Source organism: Betta splendens, chromosome 9 (genome assembly GCF_900634795.4).
Source record: "Betta splendens chromosome 9, fBetSpl5.4, whole genome shotgun sequence".
Taxonomy (NCBI): Eukaryota; Metazoa; Chordata; class Actinopteri; order Anabantiformes; family Osphronemidae; genus Betta; species Betta splendens.
Window position 1 is genome coordinate 31,172,132 of NC_040889.2, and position 20,565 is coordinate 31,192,696.

General features: G+C 42.1%; 1 protein-coding gene across 2 annotated transcripts in view; it reads left to right on the forward strand.

Annotated features, from left to right (window-relative positions):
- fnbp1a (formin binding protein 1a) overlaps window positions 1-16,587 on the forward strand; it is a 66,749-nt gene extending 50,162 nt beyond the window's left edge. For both annotated transcript variants that reach the window (XM_029161346.3, XM_029161345.3), the window contains exons 17-18: window positions 13,993-14,151; window positions 15,151-16,587. In XM_029161346.3, the coding sequence (XP_029017179.1) occupies window positions 13,993-14,151; window positions 15,151-15,179 (188 nt within the window). In that variant the 3' untranslated portion in view covers window positions 15,180-16,587. The remainder of the gene's footprint in view (window positions 1-13,992; window positions 14,152-15,150) is intronic.
- The last annotated feature ends 3,978 nt before the right edge of the window (window positions 16,588-20,565 follow it).

The window sequence follows — 20,565 nt, forward strand, 5'->3', positions numbered from 1 at the left end:
TCTCACTCCCTCGAGTGACTGAAACCATTAAATTCTGGATTTCTTTTCACTTACTGTCATTGTACGTTGTACAACAAAATTACAGTGCAATTATTTCAGTGGAATAAAATGGTCATAATAATAAAAACTAAACTGCTAAATAAAAACACCAGTAGGTTACACCTACTCCTAACTATTGCATGCTTCCCTTAATAAATTAACCTTTTTTAGCAGCGTTTAAGGCCATGATGGTTCTTGGATAAAAGCTGTATTTTAATCTGCTTGTCCTTGTTTAATTGTTAATTGTATCCTCTGCCTTAAGGCAGCAATTCAAACAGGGAATGTTCAGGGTGTGATGGATCCAGCAGAATGTTTCCAAGTCTTTTTTAGGGCAGCGGGAACTGTAAACCAGGCACAGACATAGTATGTTAAAAATGCTCTCTAATTGAACAACGGTAGAGGACAGCAGTTTCTTACTCAGGTTGTTTTTCTTAGAAGACTGAAAAAGTACAGTCTCTGCTGGGCCTTCTTCACCAGAGCAGTGGTGTTGGTGCCCCAGGTCAGGCCCTGCTCAATGTGACGCCCAGGAGCTTGAAAGCAGCCACCCTCTCCACAAGATCTCCATCGATAAACAGTGGCTGAATGTCTGTTTTGTTTCCTCCTGTAGTCCACCTCCAGTTCCTTGGTCTTCGTTGTGTTGAGGATCAGATTGGTTCTTTCACACCAGATACCTAGCCGCACCACCTCATCCCGGTAAACGGACTCATCATTTCCCGAGATAAGCCCCACCACTGTAGTGTTATCAGCAAACTTAATGATGGTATGGCTGTGGTGGGGTGGAGGTGCAGTCATGTGTGTAGAAGGTGTAGAGCAGGGGGCTCAGCACACAGCCCTGTGGGGAGCCGATACTGAGGGTGAGAGCTGTCGAAATGTGGGACCCTACTCTAACCCTCTGAGTGGAGGTGATTGCATATTCTGTGGAACTGTTCACCCTGTATGTAAACTGATAGCTGTCCAGTGTTGATAGAAAACATGAGGTAATGTGACTATGTACCAGTTTCTCAAAGCATTTCACGATAACCGGGGTCAGGGCAACAGGTCTGTGGCCCTTAAGGCTGCTGATTGTGGATGTTTTGTGCAGAGGGACTATAGTTGAGGATTTGAGGCAAGGTGGGACAATTGATTAATGTAAGGACGGATTGAAGATCTTGGTAAAGACCCCTGCCAGCTGGTCTGCGCGGTCATTCACCACCCAACCAGTGATACCATCTTGTCTGGCAGCCTTCCTCGGGTCACAGAACTCAGCGTGTGCCTCACCTCATGTTCCTCCACACTGAGGGAGGGGCCGTTGTTGCCTGTGATGCAGCTGTCTCTGGTGGCTCCAACTCGAAGCAGGCAAAGAAGAGGTTAAGCTCTACCAGTGAAAGGTCCCCATCGACAGCAGCAAGGTTTGATCTGTAGATGGTTAGATGTTGGATCCCTTGCCACACCTGCCGTGTGTTGTTTGTACTGAGGTTGTCCTCAGACCTCTGTTTGTTTGTAGTCCAGTTTGGCCTGTCAAATGCCTCTCTGGTTGGCTCTGGCAGAGCTGTAAAAGTTCATGTCACCAGTCCTGAAGGCTGTGTTCCTCCCCCGTAGCAGTCGCTGAACCTCTCTGGTCAACCAGGGTTTTTGGTTTAAATATACTCAGATGCAAAGGACTGCTGCTGTGTGCTCCTCCAGGTCTGGGTGGTCAAAACTCTCCCAATTGGTTCTCTTAAAGCAATCCTGCAGCTAGTGGGAGGCACCTTCGGGCCAGGTTTTACTAGTCCTTCTTTTGGTAAGAGCCTGTTTTCTGAGGGGGGTATATGCTAGTGCTAGGAGCAGGGACATGTGGGCTGACTGGCCCAGGTGTGGGAGCTGTATAGCTCTATAGCCATTATTCATGTTGGAGTAGACCTTATCTAGTGTCTTATCTCCTCTGGTGGTGTATTTCACATGCTGATAGAACATAGTGAACATAGTCTTTAATTCAGCATTGTTATCCCCTGCAATAATATGCACAGCCTCAGGGTACTTGTCCTGGTTGCTACTAATCGTGCTATGCAGGAGTCCCAGTGCCAAGTTAGCATTAGCTTCTGGTGGTATGTACACAGTAGTTGCCATGACAACAGTGAACTCTTTTGGAAGATAAACAGGTCTGCATCAGACAGTCATATATTCCACATCCGGAGAGCAATGACTGGCTACAGTCTTGGAGTTGGTGCACCAGTTGTAAATTCACATATATGCATAGTCCCCCTCCTTTGCTCTTACCAGAGTCCCCACTCCTGTCGTGGCGATGTGCCGTGCGGCCTGCTAGCTCAATAGCCGCATCCAGTGTGGATGAATGAAGCCAGGTCTTGGTGAAAATCAAAACACAACAGTTCTTGACGATCCTGTTTGTTGTCACCTGAAGCTTTAGTCCATCCATTTTGTTTGCAAGGGAACGTACATTAGTAAGAATAATGCTAGGGAGCGGTGGCTTGTTTTGGCTCTTACGCAGCTTTAACAGTACATCAGCCTGGCACCCCTGCTTTTGCCTTCTGTCCCTCACCGCCTTCGCCTCCACCCTGTTGGGATGGTAATCTACAGGGACCCCGGGGTCCTGGTGATATCCTTTGGGATGTTACCAGAGCCAAAAAAGTCGGCTGTAACCACTTGTTCACTTTGTAGTCCTAAATTTAGGAGCTCATGCCGGCTGTAGATGTTATTCGCCCAGAAAGATATAGTTCAAACAAGTAATAACTCACACAAAAATAGCCATATAAAACACAGAAAAGGAGAGCACAGAGCCACTGCGTGCCGCCATCTTGTGCTTTTCTTGTAATGTTCGTCAGCTGAACTTTACCTTATATAATATTTAGCTTGTATTTAATGGCTTCTCTGGAAAATCCAGGAGAGAATACAGAATTGATCTCATCACTTCAAATCTCTTAATGATCAGCTGCATCTTGCCTTACACACTACACTGTAACCCCGGATAAGGAGTTTACTTCAAATATTTGAGTAAACCGGTTGCCTTAAAAATTTAAGTAATGGGAAATTAAAATTTAAGTGGTCTCAACTTGAAAATGTAAGTAATGGCAAATGAAAACTCAAGTGGACTCAACTTGAAAATGGCGGAAGTCCAGTTTTGGTTTGGTATCATCGTGGGGGTGGTGGTTCTGGATTTGCAGGGAGGACTCCCTGCGTCTGTGACAACAAGGAAGGAACGGTTTCAGAGTAGGAGGAGGTCTGTCTCCATTGGATGAAGTCTCAAAATGTGAAAAAAGGAGTAAATGCAAAGTAAATGCACTACGGTGCTCAGTGTGTGTAAATGTGAACCATAGAGCCATACTCCAAAATGCCTAAAAAGTGGATTTTGCACGATATGTCCTTTTTAAACCAGACCAGGGAAATCAAAACAGGAAACAATTTCCAAACAAAAACTTTGTCAACAACTAATTCTTTTTGCACCTCATTTTATATTCAAACTCATAATTAACATGACTGGTCAAAAATAGGTTTCACCCCTGTTTTTAATCTTAACTAAACCAAAGACAGTACAACATGGTTTCATGTGTCACTCACTTCACAAAAGCATACACAGAAGACCCCAACAGTTGTGAAACATAAACTAAAGAAAATTAGCACCCTTACATTGTACTCAAAATTGGTAATTAGTTGAGTTTTAAGGGTTTAAATTTTTGGGCGGAAGCTCACTTCTACCCAGCTTGAGCATTACTTGCTGAATATTTTTCAGGTTTCGGGTATACAGTTTCGGGTAGTCCAGGTAGAGAGCATAGATTAGGCAGGTTGGCCAGGTCATCCATCATGACACTCCCTTCGAGGATGATTCCCACTCTGGATGGGTTGAGCTGAGACTGTTCTGTATCAACACACAGGATTCCTACTGGTGTTTCACTGGATAAGGCCTTTTCAGTTACATTGCAAAAGGGAAAACTATTAGTACAGCAGTACATCTTTTAATCAACTACCATAATTAAACTTGTACAGTATGCTGATTGTAAAACCAAGGCAAAAACCTTATTCCATAAAACAATATTACACATACCAGTACAAAACATACCATATATGAGTAAGTGGTTCAAATACATTTCCCAGGAGATGGCTGTGTCTTTTTAATGTAGCATTTGGTTTCAAACAGTGTACTGTAAGTACTAAGCTGACAAGAGGAAAATGAGAACTAAGATGGGGAAAGAAAACCAGACAATAACCAGAAAAGAAAAAGCAAAGAGAACTGAGAGAGAGAGTGAAATGATCAAGTGCCTCAAAAAAGTCCTCTCGAAGATTCTTCCCCACTATATTCATAACAAACCTAAAACAACAACAAAGATTAACACAAATATGAAACCCTCAATACTACACAATGCAGTGTTTAAACAAAATAAGTACTTTTTTTTCATTGTTCTTTAAAAACAGGTAACAAAGAAGTCAAACAAAATTCATACAAATACTTAACATTAGGTTTGGAACAAGAGCTGGCCAACGATGTACAATAGCTTCCAGGTTGTGGTCGTCAAACCCTAAGGTGTTTCAGGCAGGAAGTTTATTTACCCTTTCCTTGGCCTTTTGACGTCATTGGGAGCGTCTGCATTATTATTGTGCCTTCCACATTTACCACCATTGAGAGTGACATCAACTCAACCCAGCTGGCGGATTTTTGTTCTGAAATTACCCATCTTAAACTTCAGACTGTTTTTCCATGCATCCCAGCCAGAGAATGACCCAGATCCCTCAGACATGGATGAGCTTCTACTGTATTAATTCAATTTATTTCAATTCAATTTTATTTATATACCGCCAAATCACAACAGAGTTATCTCAAGGCACTTTACAAAGTAAGGTTTAAGACCTTACACAACTAAACCCAACAGATCCCACATACAACAAGCCTTTAATTTGACAGCAACAGTGGAAAGGAAAAACTCCCTCTCTAACAAGGAAGAAACCTCCAGCAGAACCAGGCTGGATGTGGGCCATCTGCCTCGACCGGTTGGGGTGAGAGGATAGAGAGAGAGAAAAGCACAGCAACAACTACAAGCAACAACAAAGCACAGGCAAGATGGTTGGACCAGAGACTGGATACAGGCAGCATGTTTCCCAGCTGCCCATCACAGACACAAAGCTCTGAGTCCAATGATACCTGTAGGTGAGGACAGAGTGGGGAAGCGAGAGAGAGGGCGGGGGAGAAGCACAACTACTGGAGAGAAAGAGACAAGGTTAGTTGAACATAGAACAATGATGGGAGGTTATTGGACAGATAAGGTAGAAGGAAACAGAGGAGCTCAGTGTATAAACTAAGTCCCCTAGCAGTTTATGTCTAATGCAGCTTAACTAAGAGATGGTTCCTGTGACTAACAATCATTGCCATTGACCTGAACCGTCTCTGACTATAAGCTTTATCAAAAAGGAAGATTTTAAGCCTAATCTTAAAGGTGGAGAGTGTGTCAGCTTCTCGAACCTGAACATGGAGCTGGTTCCACAGAACAGGAGCTTGGTAGCTAAAAGCTCTGCCTCCCGTTCCCACATTTAAAGACTCTAGGAACCACAAGTAGCCCAGCGCTTTGAGAACGAAGTGTTCTGCTGGGAGTATAAGGAACTATGAGGTCTTTAAGATAAGAATGAGCTTTATCATTGAGTACTTTGTAGGTGAGTAGAAGAATTTCAATTTCTATCCTACATTTTACAGGCAGCCAGTGCAGAGAAGCTAATGTAGGAGAAATGTGATCTCGTTTCTGCCAGTATGTCTTTGTTAACAGTAAAAATCTTCTCAATCTGAGCAAATTCAGGTAGACCTGAGCATGAGCTCGCAGAGTAATAATAATCACTTCAAACCTTGCAGAGAGCAAGGTTTGAAGTGATTATTCTCTGAACATCTAATGGGAAAGAGGCAGGCAAAACTGGGGTAACCCTGGCAACCTCAACTGCTGGTCTGGACTTTTTTCTGATGTTTAGTAGCAAGTGTGACAGGAACATTTTTGAAATTCTGAGCAATACCAATTGCTTTTTAAAAGAACCTATGCTTCCACTCAAAGCGCATTGTGCAAACCTCAGTCAGGGGACCACATGCTCTCACAAGATGAGTGTAATGTTCCAAATAGTGATGCTTTGGCCTTAGCTGAAAATGTGGAAAGGTTGACTGCAACAGCCGCCTGTGCTCTGCTATCTTAGAGTCAAGGAAATTTAGTGTCTCTTCAGTATGCCTTAGTGCCACTGCTAATTCAATAATGTCTCTAAGAAGCACGAGAATTTCCCACGTGTTGTCTCCCTCAGGTAAACAGTGACCAATAAAGAAAGGGCGGAGCCTTATAAAACACCAATTCTCATGGCCATTTCCACCAATTGTCCCTTTGGTGAAAAACCCATTCCCAAACATCTGAGGTCGTCTGTTTTGTTGGTAAATGTGTAGTTAAAGTACCTGATGGCCCGATTCAGCATATCTAGTGTGAAATACTTCTTGCCTACCAGGTCTGCAAGACACAGGGACAGTTTAACTGGAACAATGCCTTCAAAAAGATCATGTAGAATGTCAGGAGGGTAACCTCGGACTACATTAAAGTGCTTGAGAGTCTTAGTTAAAGACACTCACTTTTCACACCATAAATCTGAATCAGTCCTGGGTCATTTGTCACCTCCTTGAGCTGCCGATCATGGGTGTTTCTGTCTCCCAGAACATACCTCTTGTTGCTGCATGTCACATTTCCTTGCTAGGCAAGCAAAAGTGACTTGCACTCTGAGGTGTCCCTACTCCGTGACAACTCAGAGTGGAGCCCAGAACACAGAGTCGCAGTCTTACACGCCTCTCTGCACGTTCTCTACAGCCGCCACCCACTCTTAGTCTTAATTATCGCATAGAGACTGTGTCTGCTCCCTAACCACCTACACTATACAATTCACAAAAGAGAGAGAGAAAAGCACAGCAACCACAACAAGCAACTACGAAACACAGGCAGGATGGGTGGACCAGGGCCGGGATACAGGCAGGATGGTTGGATCTGCAGCTTCCCATCACACACACCAAACTTTGAGTCCAATGATACCTGTAAGTGAGGACAGAGTGGAGGAGAGAGAGAGAGAGAGAGCGGGAGAGAAGCACAACTACTGGAGAGAAAGAGACAAGGTTAGTTAAACATGGGACAATGATGGGAGGTTATCCTTTCAGTACTGTTCTCACTCTGTCTTGTAGAAGTGCCTCTGATAGTTTATTGATGTCATAAAGTTGTTGTATTACTTCTTGCACAGAACTCTCAGGTATGTGCAGAATGGTTTGCATCTTTAAGAGGAGAGATGCCAAGTTGTGCTCCAAGTTTTTCTAAACTGTAAAGATCATTATTGCCAATTTCTTCACTCAACTATTCCTCTATATCATTATGTGATGTTTGCTCCTCTGCAGTATCATTGTCATTGATTAGAAAATCACAGTCAATTACTTCTGACTTTAAACATTTCCAGTTGTGTTTCTTGTGAATTTTACTTTTATGTGCTTTGAAAGTGGAGTAAACATTGCAGTTTTTATAAGGGCACTGTAGCGGATTCAAATTATTAATAGTTTGATATTAATGCAGAAACATTAATATACCTCGAAGTTGGGGCACCAGGTTTGTTTTAAAGCTGAAACCACGCTTGTATGAATCTAGTCAACGCCAGATATCAATTCAATGAGTTACCACTCATGAACAACAATAACCACTTTCTTGTGATAAAACCAAATCAGTCTCTTATGCCGTGAATTCTTGTCGCGGTTCAGTGACCTCTGCTTAAATCTGAAGAGCAATGCACACAAAACCAGATTCCTTTTAACGTTTTATTAATCTAACACTACTGGATATATGAATAACATAATATGGAAATACTCAAATAAACAGAACAGAAAATGAGAGAACGATCAGAATGAGATGATGAACAGTGAATGAATCAATGAGTGAAACCCAAAGAATGGTCAAGACCTGAGTGTGTGATGGCTTTGATCAAGCGAAAAGAGTATTTGTCTTTAACTAGTTCGAGTCAAAGGATAACTAATGAATTTGGGATGTTCAATTTTAGCGCTTTGAGAAACACCAGACTTCTCAGAGGATTAGAGATGTTTGTCTTGCCTTAGTTTGGAGCTGTAGCCGCTGTGCAGCGTCTCCCGTTACCGGTTCGGTTGAGCAGACGTGCCCTCTCTGGTCCAGGTGCCACGCCCTCTGGGCCAGGAATCGCCGCCCGCGATTGATGACGGCCCGGGGTTCAGCAAAGTAACAGTCAGCCAGGCTGGACTTCCAAGGTGTTTCAAAGCGTCAGCGCTACTTAAACTAGCCCAAAAAGGAAACGGGCTGGAATCTAATTTAATTAGTTCGATCAAAAATAGCGAGTCACTTAAGGACTGGTTGTGATAGTTTCAGTTTTGCGGAGTTTCTTGATGACTTTCTAACGTAACAAAAATCGTTGTACGTTCATGTTTCTAAGTTTAACTTAGGTTTACAAAATTTAAGAACAAAGGAAAATTAAAGAAAAGTAATGCGACGCAAAAAGAGAAGGTGAAAGAAATTTGAAGATAGAGGGAAATCCGCCTCCACTAGGGTGTTTCACTGGTTTAAATACCCCTGGGGCAGTGGTCCCTGCAGGGCGGAGAAATGAGTTCAACCAGTGGTGAAGAGTTCCACCTCTTCAGATCAGGAATCAAACCATTTGGTTTGGATCACTTCTAAATCTGGGATAACTAAGCTTTCCTCTTTTCATCAAGCTCAAAGTTCCATCACACCATAACACAATAAACATGTAATGATCACTCTGACACTCAAATGAGCAGAGAAGTCAGAATGGTTAACCAGCAACATTAAATGCATAGAATCTTAAGGTCTTATATGTGGTCCCTTACAACGCTGTAACAAATTAAATATTATTCATGATTCCTGGTCTTGTCTTATGCAACACCCAGTAAACACTAAAACATACATGAATAATAAATGCAAGCAAAATCAAATTATAAATGACCTAATCTGGACATTACTAATTAAACAATTGTAACACTTAAAAATGTGATACAATATTGAGGATACCGAATTGTAGCTGGTGGAAATGTCCATGTGTATGTTGCACAGATTAAAAGAAGTAAAGAAGGTGAGTCTCTGTATTTCAACTTTGTGTCTACACACAAAGGAAATGAGTTGAAGTCCCTTTGTAACTTTAGGAATTTCCTGGCAAATCTGTAGATCAGGCATTGAACATCACACAGAAACCAATCTAATATCAAATGAAACCATTTTGTCCACACAATACAATGACATCTGTTTCATGGAGGTTGAAAGCTCTGGTGCGTTTGAACCAGAACTTGTGTCCAAATGAAGTCTCTCGTTCTCTGATGAGCACATTCCACATTTTATGGCTGGTGGTCCCAGTTCTGGGAGAGACAGCTTCTTGGTGATAAATGTGACAGCCTCTCCTTTTGGCATGATAAGCAGAGGTAGAATCCTGAGGGATTTACAGGTAGATCAACAAAGTGGACTCATGGTTCTTTGATATGGACATTTGAGATGTTGGCGTCAATTGGTGCCTGTGGTGATAGAAGCCAGTCCCCTGTTGTGGAGAAAGATTCAGGGTCCCTTATCTCTGGGGACTAAAGGGACGTAGGGGCTCTTCAAAGGAGGGAGTTAAGTTCACATGTAGCTTCAGGTTACCTCAGTCCAGACGTGGATTGCTACAGCACCTAACTTTATGGTTTACTTTTAAGTGTGTACAGTATAAATGAGTGACGTAGTCTGTCTCAGAACAAGACTCGGCAAAATCACAAGACAGACAACAAAACTTGACTGGTACATCTACATTTGGTGGTTACCTGGGATTTTTAGAGTGAGTTAAATGTACTTTTACTGCATTAAGCGATTTGAATGTACATAGGCATTCCTGGTGTAGACAACGTAATGGCTCTGTTCTTGCATAAGTCCCACGCCTTACCCTATAATTAGTAAATAATTGTGATCTTCTTTCACTAGTAACAGGGCAATACTTGCACCTTTCAAAGGGTTTTTGGTTCACACGTCACCCTGGTTTCGTCTGGAGGTGGTACAAGTCTGCCTAAGTAAATCATTGAGCACAGTAAAAACGATTTTAATCACAGTTCTGAATCATCCAGTAACATTAAACTATAATAATTTTTTTGTATGATAACGAAAGCCACTTGGATGAATATTATAATATCACCAGTGTTTTGTGACCTTACGTTTGAATATGCTGCCCTGTTGAGAATTTCGTAAAATTAAGTGGTAAAAATGTCTTGACAACCTGTCTAAAACGATGTTTTACACTTTTCACAAAGCTTCCATTGATACTGTTAGTCAATTAGCTTACAGGGGTAAATGTGGTAACTACCAAATGTTTCACTACTAACAAACTTCCCATGAAGAAAAATCATGGCTAAATTATCTGATGTACGACGTTAAAATATCCGGCTACAACTACGTTTTTCAGCGCTTACAACTTTCCTAACGTGAAAACACCGCTAGTGGGTAACTCACTGTTAGCATTTTTTTGCTAGCAAAAAAGCAACAGCATTCAGACAGTGGAAAAACGCAGCAGGCTCCTACTCACCTGAGTACACGTTATTTGGACCGTGGTTCAAGTTGTCCTGCTATTCCGAGGAAGTACAAGTGTCGGAGTAGTAAATCGGTGGTGTCTTCTTTGTTCTTTTCCTAGTCGTTGAGTGGTTGTAGTGCTCGTAACAGGATTGTTGGCGTGTGTACCTTGAATTAGACAAGGGACTATTAAACGGGATCAGCTGCAATCAATCGACTTGCAGTCAGTGAGGCGGTTGAGTGAAATAAATGATATCGCGTTTTATAATGTTAATTATTTTTTCATACAGTGTCACGAAAATAATACCCTTCGCACAATAAAGTGCGTAGCTGGACCCCCAGGGAGTGTTCCACAGAACCTAGTATGCACACACAACGTGTTTTATTTACAGAAGAAAAAAACAAGGGTGCGTGGGCGTGAAAGGGAGACTAACAACCCAACGCAGCCGAGGCTGTAGCAGGCAGAGAAACGCAGATCTTTGTCCTGCATGTTGATGCCTGTTTCCCCTTCCCCCCAGTGTCCCTGCTCTGGGACGTGGACGGCCCCGCCCACTTTCATTCACCAGACGGACATGAAAGAGGGAATAACGAAATAAACCGCTTGTTAACTCTGTAGGAACACGGCTGTAGCTCTGCAATGATTTTATGTGGCACAGGTGAAAGGAGTAATAACGAAATAAACGGAATATAAAATGAAAACGCTTTCAAGCGTTTTCTGTTTATATTTTTTATTGCACATTTGTTAATACTTGATGGGTGTCTCTCTTTTAAGTTTTGTCTTTGGCTAAATAAGTGTAAAACAGTCCTTATTACTCATGCAGAATCAATTTATGCAGAACAAACAACTTGCTGCATTAATGAGTCAGAGATCTACTGAGTCCTGGCGTTCTGGCATACCACAGAGAGAGTTTATTACAATTTATTTATTTTTATTATACAATATTCTCTACAACTTAGCAGTGGTAGTCTGCCAGACTTGTGTGAAATACCATAAGAAGAGCATTTAAAAAAAGTCAAGTGAAAGGTTTTGGCATCTCACAGCCTACGTAGGTGCAGCTTATCATGCTGCCCGATCTCCCATGGAGCTTTTTCTTTGTCTCTGAGCTAAAGTATTTTACACCTATTGACCGAGTGGAGACAATATGTTAATGTCTCTGTGCCATGTGTGGTAGGGGATGGGATGTGAAGTTTGCTTTTGCAACTGAATCAACATCAGACGCCGTAACTCGCGCGGAGCAAGTTTCAAATCCACTGTATTGCCTGTGTAATAAGACATTGTTTTTCTGCAGATATTGTGGTAAATGTCATTACGGTAAAGTATAATAATGCAGCTTCCGTTTAAAGGACACATTGACTATGTCTTACTGTTTTGACTGTTTAACTTGACCACCTTAAAAGTGGTCAAAGTGCTTTATGCTGCAGAGCAGGACTTATTTTCGTTTTCAATCAGTAAAAAACGTTATCATTTATCGTGCGTAATAAGCACATGTAAAACAAACAAGCTGCTGCATTAATGCGTTGTTCATCTGCTGAGTCCTGACGTTCTGACGCGCCATAGAAAAAGATTTAATACAATGTATTTATTTATATTTAATAAAATCCTCTTACACATTTTATGTGAACGTCCATAAGAACTGCATTTAAAAGCAGTGAAGTGAAAGGTTTTTAATGTCAGGAGTATAAGAAAAAGACCATTGGTTTTAGAAGCAAGATGTTGTTTAATTAGTAGGGGAACAGATCAGGGCACTCTGCCGGTGTGCGCACCCAGCTGATTCCTTTCGCCTCCAGACAGGCTCTTGCAGCGACATGTTTGAGGTCATTGTCCTGGAAAAAACGATGCCGTGTTTCAATATACTTTCTAATACTGTATATGGCCCCACTGTGCATTTGATTATAGGCTCCTCGAAAAAATGTCCATCTATAATCCCCTCGAAAATAATCATCGGTCCTGGTCCCCACCTAGAAATCATTCCCCAACTGTGAAGTTTAAGGGGATGCTTAGGTCGCGGTTTGGAAACCAAGTGTCCTTTTTTTGCAAAGCTCATTCTGGCAAAATGCTCCAATGCCACAGTCGATTTGTTTTTCCCCGAAACGAGAAAACGGGAAACGGCTTTAAATCCATTAATGTGTCTGGTTTTGAAAACTTCGTTTTCAGCTCGTTAATTAGTTTTTAACAGCTTCGAATAAATGCGGTTTGTCCTTTTTAAACAAGATGGTGGGGGTTTCTCGTTACAATACGAAGTTACTGGACTTACTGGGAGCGTGTCCAGACACATTAACAGGTCCTCCGGGTTTAAAACGTTCTAAAACAACGTCTTCCCAACTTTTATTCTGGAGGGGGAAATCAAACCGTTAAAACGTACACAGACCCGACACTTAAACACGAGGACATACTGTATAAAGACACCAGCGACATCAGCAACTGACATCAAACACTAGCGTGTATTGACAACTTGATCCAAGTGATCTGTCTATGAATAAGCGGCTCCTCAGCACCATCGTTGGAACGCCACATCACTGTCTGCTTCAGATGGTGACGCCACTTCTCCGATTCCCTTGTTGCCTGCATTTGACAAGCATACGTTTTCGGTTAAGCTCTACCTGGACACATCATCTGTCATTCGGACTCTTACGTTTTATTCAGAATCAGAGCAAACTATAGTCATTGCGGTCTGAGTAAATTTTAAGAGTTTGGTTAAATTTAAAAGCTGCTATAACAAGACAACGACTTAGTTTTTCGTTCTCTGCTTTTTTTCTCAAAACGAAAAATCAGCTTTAAATGGAACTTATTATACTTATATTATTCTATTGGATTGGCTGGAGGAGGGACTGTGTCTCTCGGCTGGCCCGTGTAAAAACATCAGCAGCTTCGACAATTGACAACAAACACTAGCGCGCACTAGCGAGCAAAGACACATAATAATCTATAATATTTAAAAATGAACTACTCTACATTTAATGATACAATACCATGACATCGTTTTTTGTGCTTAATGTGCAGACACAGATAGAAATGAACAGTCGGACCTCACGTCTTTGCGCCACCTGGTGGTTAACACGAGACTAGCACCCTGATTTTTTTCAGCTTGCTGCAGGATTAAAAATCCTTAGTCGGGGACGCACCCGTGGCGCGCTGGCGACGCGGACGTACTGCGGTAAAAAAGGTGGTCGCTTTGAAGTGCTACAACTGTAGAATTCGCTTCACTGTACAGTTCTAACTGGTGAAACAGGGCAAGAGCGAGGAGAAGCGCCGAGTATGAGGCAGGTTGAGGAACAGCGATGGTGTGGCCGTGGAGACCGGCTTGGGTCCTCGTTCAAGCATTACTCCAACCCTAACCCACCCTAACCCCATAACCTGCGAACTATAAACAAACAAACTATGAATGAATTATGTGGCTCAAAGATTATGTATTCTGCTGATTTCTGTGGTTCTCTGCAGGTCAGAATGAAGGAACTCTTTCAATGGTTGAGGGGGAACTACTTTCCGTAGTGGAGGAAGACAAAGGAGATGGGTGGACCAGAGTACGGAGAAACTTGGAAGAGGAGGGATATGTCCCCACATCCTACATCAAAGTCTTCCTGGACAGCAGTGCCAAAGGTGCCATGACCTACATATAACCTTTGCATTACCTGTCAATGACCTTCAACTGACCTACACATCCTTACTCTGACCTCTGTGATATCCACACCCCTCTATGACCCTTTAATGACCTTTATGTGACTATATGTGATAATCCTAATGACTAAAAGCTGGCCCTCTAGGTGAGCTGTGGACAATGAATGTTACCAGCAATCTGTCTGATTCTGTGCTTGGCCTTTCTGTGTGCTAAATACTTGTCTGACTTCCCTTTACACTTGTGAAGAAGGTGTGTCAGTATGACTCCCGTCACACACTTCCACAAAGTTCTGATTTGTTCAGATCCTGTAGATCAGGCTAGTGAAAACAGGCAGATCTGTCAGTATTATTGCTGGTCTGTGCCTCACGTGTCTGAATGAATACGTAGTCAAATCAGTCACCCACTCATTCAATCTGCTTATCATCATTAGGGCCTGACAGGGTGCTGTGGCCCTACTCAGCTGGGTATAGACCGTCACAAGGCCCCACACTCCAGTTATCTAAGTGTGAGGAGACAAAAAATACTCTGCTTCATGTTTTAGTTTCAAATCCTCATGTTCCTGAGCAGGCTCTGAATTCCAGTTTTCTGTCGAACACCCTGAACTCACCCGAGAGTCTACAGTTTGAGATGACTTTACACAGATATGCTGAGAAACAGAACAGAGAAATGTGGTTTTGGGTTACGAAAATTGTTACTCTGTTTCTCCTAATAGACACTAATAACACTAATAGATCAGAACTGACCATCCAGGCGCATGATCAACCTGTCCATGGCAGAACAATCGGTCCCTGAGCTAAACCAGGACAAACCTGCAGCCTGTCTGACCGACTTCACTCAAATTTCTAACAAACTGATAACCCCTTTATTCAATCAGTCTATCATCACAACTCCCCTCCCCAAGTCATCACCTGTCTTACTCTCTGCCTGTCTAATTGTACCTACTCTAACACAGCTGTCTCTCTGCCTGTCTGTCTCTGTAGGCTTTGTGCAGAGTAGCCGTCTAGTCTAGTGCAGTATTCAACCAATGAGGACGTCTTGCCACAGGAAGTGATGTAAAGAGCTCAGAAGACAAAGGGTAATGCCTTCTCATTGGACCAATTAGACACACTTAAATATCAGAGATCAGATGTGAAAGATGTTGATCAGCATAGTTTTATATTTTCAACACACAAACCCAGCATTCACTCATTCATTATGTTAGACATAAGAAAAATCAGTTATTTCAGGTGAAAAGCTGATGATCAGACATTGGCTTAGTATTCAGGGTTAAAATTGTTTTGCCTCATATTAACCCTGGGATGATCAGGATGTCGGATTTTATTTGGATTTATTAAAACAGGTGCTAGTGAGAATCTGCTTTTCAACTGATTAATTTGTTTCTCAAAGTAAATGCCAATTTTAAATTAAACATGAAAAAACAGATGTTTATATTTAAATTAGATCCCCTGGCTTATCAGCAGTGGTCTGACACACACATACATGAACTTATTGCAGACTCACTGACAACATTAGTTATTTACGTAGTCACAAACTCAAGGTTAACGACTGTTGTGGACTAAAGTCTCAGTGTCTGTTCTTACAGCTAGTAAAGTTCACTTTAGAATTGTAAAACTGGTGACAGATAAAAAACTTTTAATTAAAGCCTAAAAATGCAAAAAAGCAAAAATAATTCTTAATGTCTGTTTTTACAAATTAGAACAAAAAAAAGTTTTGTTTCAGTTTTTTGATTTTTGCTTTAAAAACAGATGAGATCATCAGTAAGCAAACACTAAAAACTGAGTAAAGTAAAGATTTTGACGTACTAGTTTAAAACCAGTTTATGTAATGGATTGGATTCACTGACAGATCAACAGATCAGTTTTACCTGCTCGATCACTGATATAAAATTGACTCTAAAATAGAATTACTGTTAATCTCATCTCAGCTTGATGTCACATGGTAAGAAACATACTTAATGTGAAGCCTCTGAGCTGAGTGAGTGTGTTTGTAAATGCATACTGTAATGTGATCATGTGTTTTTGTAAAAGGCCACAATTCAGGTTCTTATTATTTTTTGTGGAATTGTTGTAGAAGTCGTACTAAAACACACAATGATTTTACTTGTTAAAGACAAATAATCAATCAACCTATCAGGTGCTGATTGTGACTAACGTCTGGCTGAATACTCCCCTACTCCATGGTTCCAAACTGTGCATAGTGCATGTAGTGGATACGTATCTGTGCACACTCTGCTGAAGCTGAGTCCATGTGTACTATACGTAGAACCTGCTGCTGCTGCCTTAGCCAATTTCTTTGCAAACAAACCTTGATGTTACTGATTGTAAAAATGTGAAACCTTTTGACTTTTTGACCCTGCTGATCAAACTCTTTTAAACTTCATGTGTGTTAAAGTTTCAAAATAAAGTCTTAATCAAGCAGTGAGTCTAATTTTCTCATGCTCAGAGGCACTGACCTGGGTCCTTCCTAACTCACAGTTTGTTAAATGATCAGAGTAGTTTTATTAGGGTCCAGAACTTTGAGATGCCAGATTCTCTTTTGGCTACGTAATTGTGTAGATGAAACATGGTGACGTCCTGTTAGTTGTATCCTGTATCCTGTTGATCTCAGACAAAAACTCTCTAAAGTGTGTGTTTATTTCACTGTCTGTGTGGGTTCATAAGAATGTTTCATGTGTGATAGTCCTAATCCTGTTCCAGTTTATTTTGACCTTCTGTGTTTCAGTAGCTGTCTTCCAACTGCTCTATGGGTTATGACAGGTGCTTATTGACTGCACAGAACGTGCAGCTTCTTAGTAATGTGGAGTTGCTGTTGTGATATTTCCCCTGCTGATATTGGTCACAGTCTGCTGTAATAACAATATGCAGCTTCGGTTGTATTAGTGTGATTTACCTTAGACTGGAAGAATATCACTTTCTAGTGTGTAGGACCGATCAGACCCACCTCCTTCAGTCTGCTCATCACTCTGCCTACTTCTGCCATCCCTGTTTTCAGAGTAAGTACTCAAGACTACAATCAGTTTCTCTGCTATGGTTCACTTGTAGCCACTGCCTGTTTCCTGTGCCTTACTGCCACCTGTTGGTCTGGGCCCTTACAAATTGTAATTGTATTTAATCTGTTCGACTTTCTTCCACTGACCAGGAGAGCAGTTTAAAAGTCAGTCTCCCTGTTTTACTCTGCCTTTGGCCCAGGCCCAGATTTTCAGTCAAAACACAGGAGTTTCACTGAGTTTCACACAACACTGTTGCTGTTGTGAGGTGCAACAAAAGTAATTTACCACAGATGCTCACGGTTCTGATTATACATGCTGATAGCAGCTGGTAGGAAAAATCTGCGGAATCTCTCCTTCACACAGCGGGGGTTGATCAGTCTGTCACTGAAGCTGCTCTCCAGAGAAGACAGTGAGTCCTCCAGTGGGTGAGAGTCCTGGACCAGGATGGATGCTGGTCTGCAGTGCTGACGGTAATGGCCTTTGTGTATGTGTGAAGGACTGTGGGGGGTGGACCAGTGGTGTAAGGTGACAAAAGGTTTGGACGCAGCTGCTGGAGGGGGGGGTGATAGGTCAAACCTATTGAAATGTGAGTTCAGCTTGTTGACCCAGCTCAGGTCCCCCTCAGCCTGTGGGCGTGGTGCTTTGAAGCCAGAGATGGTTTTCAGGCTTCCCCACACCTCACTGACGTTCTGTTTCAGTTGCTCCTCCATCTTCGTCCTGTAGCTGGCCTTCCCCTCATGGATTTTCCTCCTCAGCACCCTCTGCGCCTCCTTTTCCCCTGATTTGAACATTGTCTTCTTCTCCTTTAACAGAGCTTTAACGTCAGGGGTGACCCACGGCTTATTGTTGGCGAAACACTGAACATGCCTAGAGGGAACGGTGTTTTCACAGCAAAGTTTATGTAGTCCAAACAACGCTTCGCTTGCGACACACCCCTAAAACAGAGCATTGTGGACCAGAGCTTAATGACATGAAAAGTTACAGACACCTTATTGAGAAATCAAGGTCCAATTCTTCACCATTATTTAGCATAAAAGAAGTGTGTGCATGGACCTTTAAAGAAAAATGCAAAGCTTACAGAGAAAAGAATTGGATCAATCTGAAACTGGCAAACAGAAGATTAAAAAATGAGTAATTCACGGCAAATCTACAATATAAGGAGAGACTGGAACATAAGTTCTCTAACATCAACACAAAACAAGCATTCCAGAGAGTACGAACATTAGTGGGATATGAGTCAAAAGCCAACACCTATGAATCAATAGATTCAGCACTATTGGTGAAGAAATTCAGTTCAATTTGTTCAATTCAATTTTATTTATATAGCGCCAAATCACAACAATGTTATCTCAAGGCACTTTACAAAGTAAGGTTTAAGACCTCACACAACTAAACCCAACAAATCCCACATACAGCAAGCATTTAATTTGACAGCAACAGTGGAGAGGAAAAACTCCCTTTCTAACAAGGAAGAAACCTCCAGCAGAACCAGGCTGGTGGGGCGGCCATCTGCCTCAACCGGTTGGGGTGAGGGGAGAGAGAAAGAGAAAAGCACAGCAACAACAACAAGCAACAACAGAGAACGGGCAGGACGGTTGGACCAGGGACTAGACACAGACAGGATGGTTGGATCCGCAGCTGCCCATCACAGACACCAAACTTTGAGTCCAATGATACCTGTAGGTGAGGACAGAGTGGAGGAGAGAGAGAGAGAGCGGGAGAGAAGCACAACTCGATACATTTTATGCTTGCAATGACAACATGGATTTCTCCAGTGACTGTGAGAAACTGCTGGTGGCCCTCCCCCCACTGGATCCTGATGAATTACCTCCCTTCACCATGAATGGATGTCAGGCGTCAGCTCAGCACGTGTAAGCTAGAAAAGGCACCTAGTCTGGATCGCATCACAGCAAAGGCACTAAAGAACTGTGCCCAAGAGCTCTCACCTATTCTCTACTCACTTTTTTGTGAGGCTTATCTCACTGCCACCATCCCCCTGGTCTGGAAGATGCCCACCATAGTCCCGGTCCCCAAGTGGCCACGGCCCACTGAACCAAACCATGTTCAATTCAATTCAATTTTTTTTATATAGCGCCAAATCACAACAAAGTTATCTTAAGGCACTTTACAAAGTAAGGTTTAAGACCTCACACAACTAAACCCAACAAATCACATATACAGCAAGCATTGAATTTGACAGCAACAGTGGTGAGGAAAAACTCCCTCTCTAACGAGGAAGAAACCTCCAGCAGAACCAGGCTGGATGTGGGCGGCTATCTGCCTCAACCGGTTGGGATGAGAGGATAGAGAGAGAGAAAAGCACAGCAACAACAACAAGCAACAACAAGCAACAACAGAGCACGGGCAGGACGGTTGGACCAGGGACTAGACACAGGCAGGATGGTTGGATCCAAAGCTGCCCATCACAGACACCAAACTTTGAGTCCAATGATACCAGTAGGTGAGGAGAGAAAGAGAGAGAGAGAGAGCGGGAGAGAAGCACAACTACAGGAGAGAAAGAGACAAGGTTAGTTAAACATGAAACAATGATGGGAGGTCATTCGACAGAAGAGGTAGAAGGAAACAGAGGCGATCAGTGCAATAGACATAGACTGCTGGGGGACTTCATTTATACACTGAGCTCCTCTGTTTCCTTCTACAGTCGTAGCACTTCAAAGCGACCATCTTTTTTAGCGCAGTACGTGCGCGTCGCCAGCGCGCCATGGGTGCGTCCCCGACTAAGGATTTTTAATCCTGCAGCCAGCTGAAAAAAATCAGGGTGCTAGTCTCGTTTCAACCACCAGGTGGCGCAAAGATGTGAGGGCCGACTGTTCATTTTTATCTGTGTCTGCACATTAAGCACAAAAAACGATGACATGGTATTGTATCATTTAATGTAAAGTAGTTCATTTTTAAATATTATAGATTATTATGCGTCTTTGTTCGCTAGTGCGCTAGTGTTTGTTGTCAATTGCCGAAGCTGCTGATGTTTTTACAGTTTCATCAGTCTGTGTTATGAATGTATTTTATATGCATATCTGTACTCGTCTTCTGGTTTGTTGATCATGAGGAAAAAATACAAAACAAACTTGGTTTTCGTTTCAGCTCGTAATATTAATTAACGGAATTCAAGTGTTTTTTTTTTTTTTCGACACAACGCACGGAGTTGGATTTAAATCTGATTTTTCGTTTTGAGAAAAAAGCAGAGAACGAAAAACTAAGTCGTTGTCTTGTTATAGCAGCTTTTAAGTTCAACCAAACTCTTAAAATTTACTCAGACCGCAATGACCTATAGTTTGCTCTGATTCTGAATGAAACGTAAGAGCCCGAATGACAGATGATGTGTCCAGGTAGAGCTTAACCGGAAATGTATGCTTGTCAAATGCAGGCAACAAGAGAATCGTGG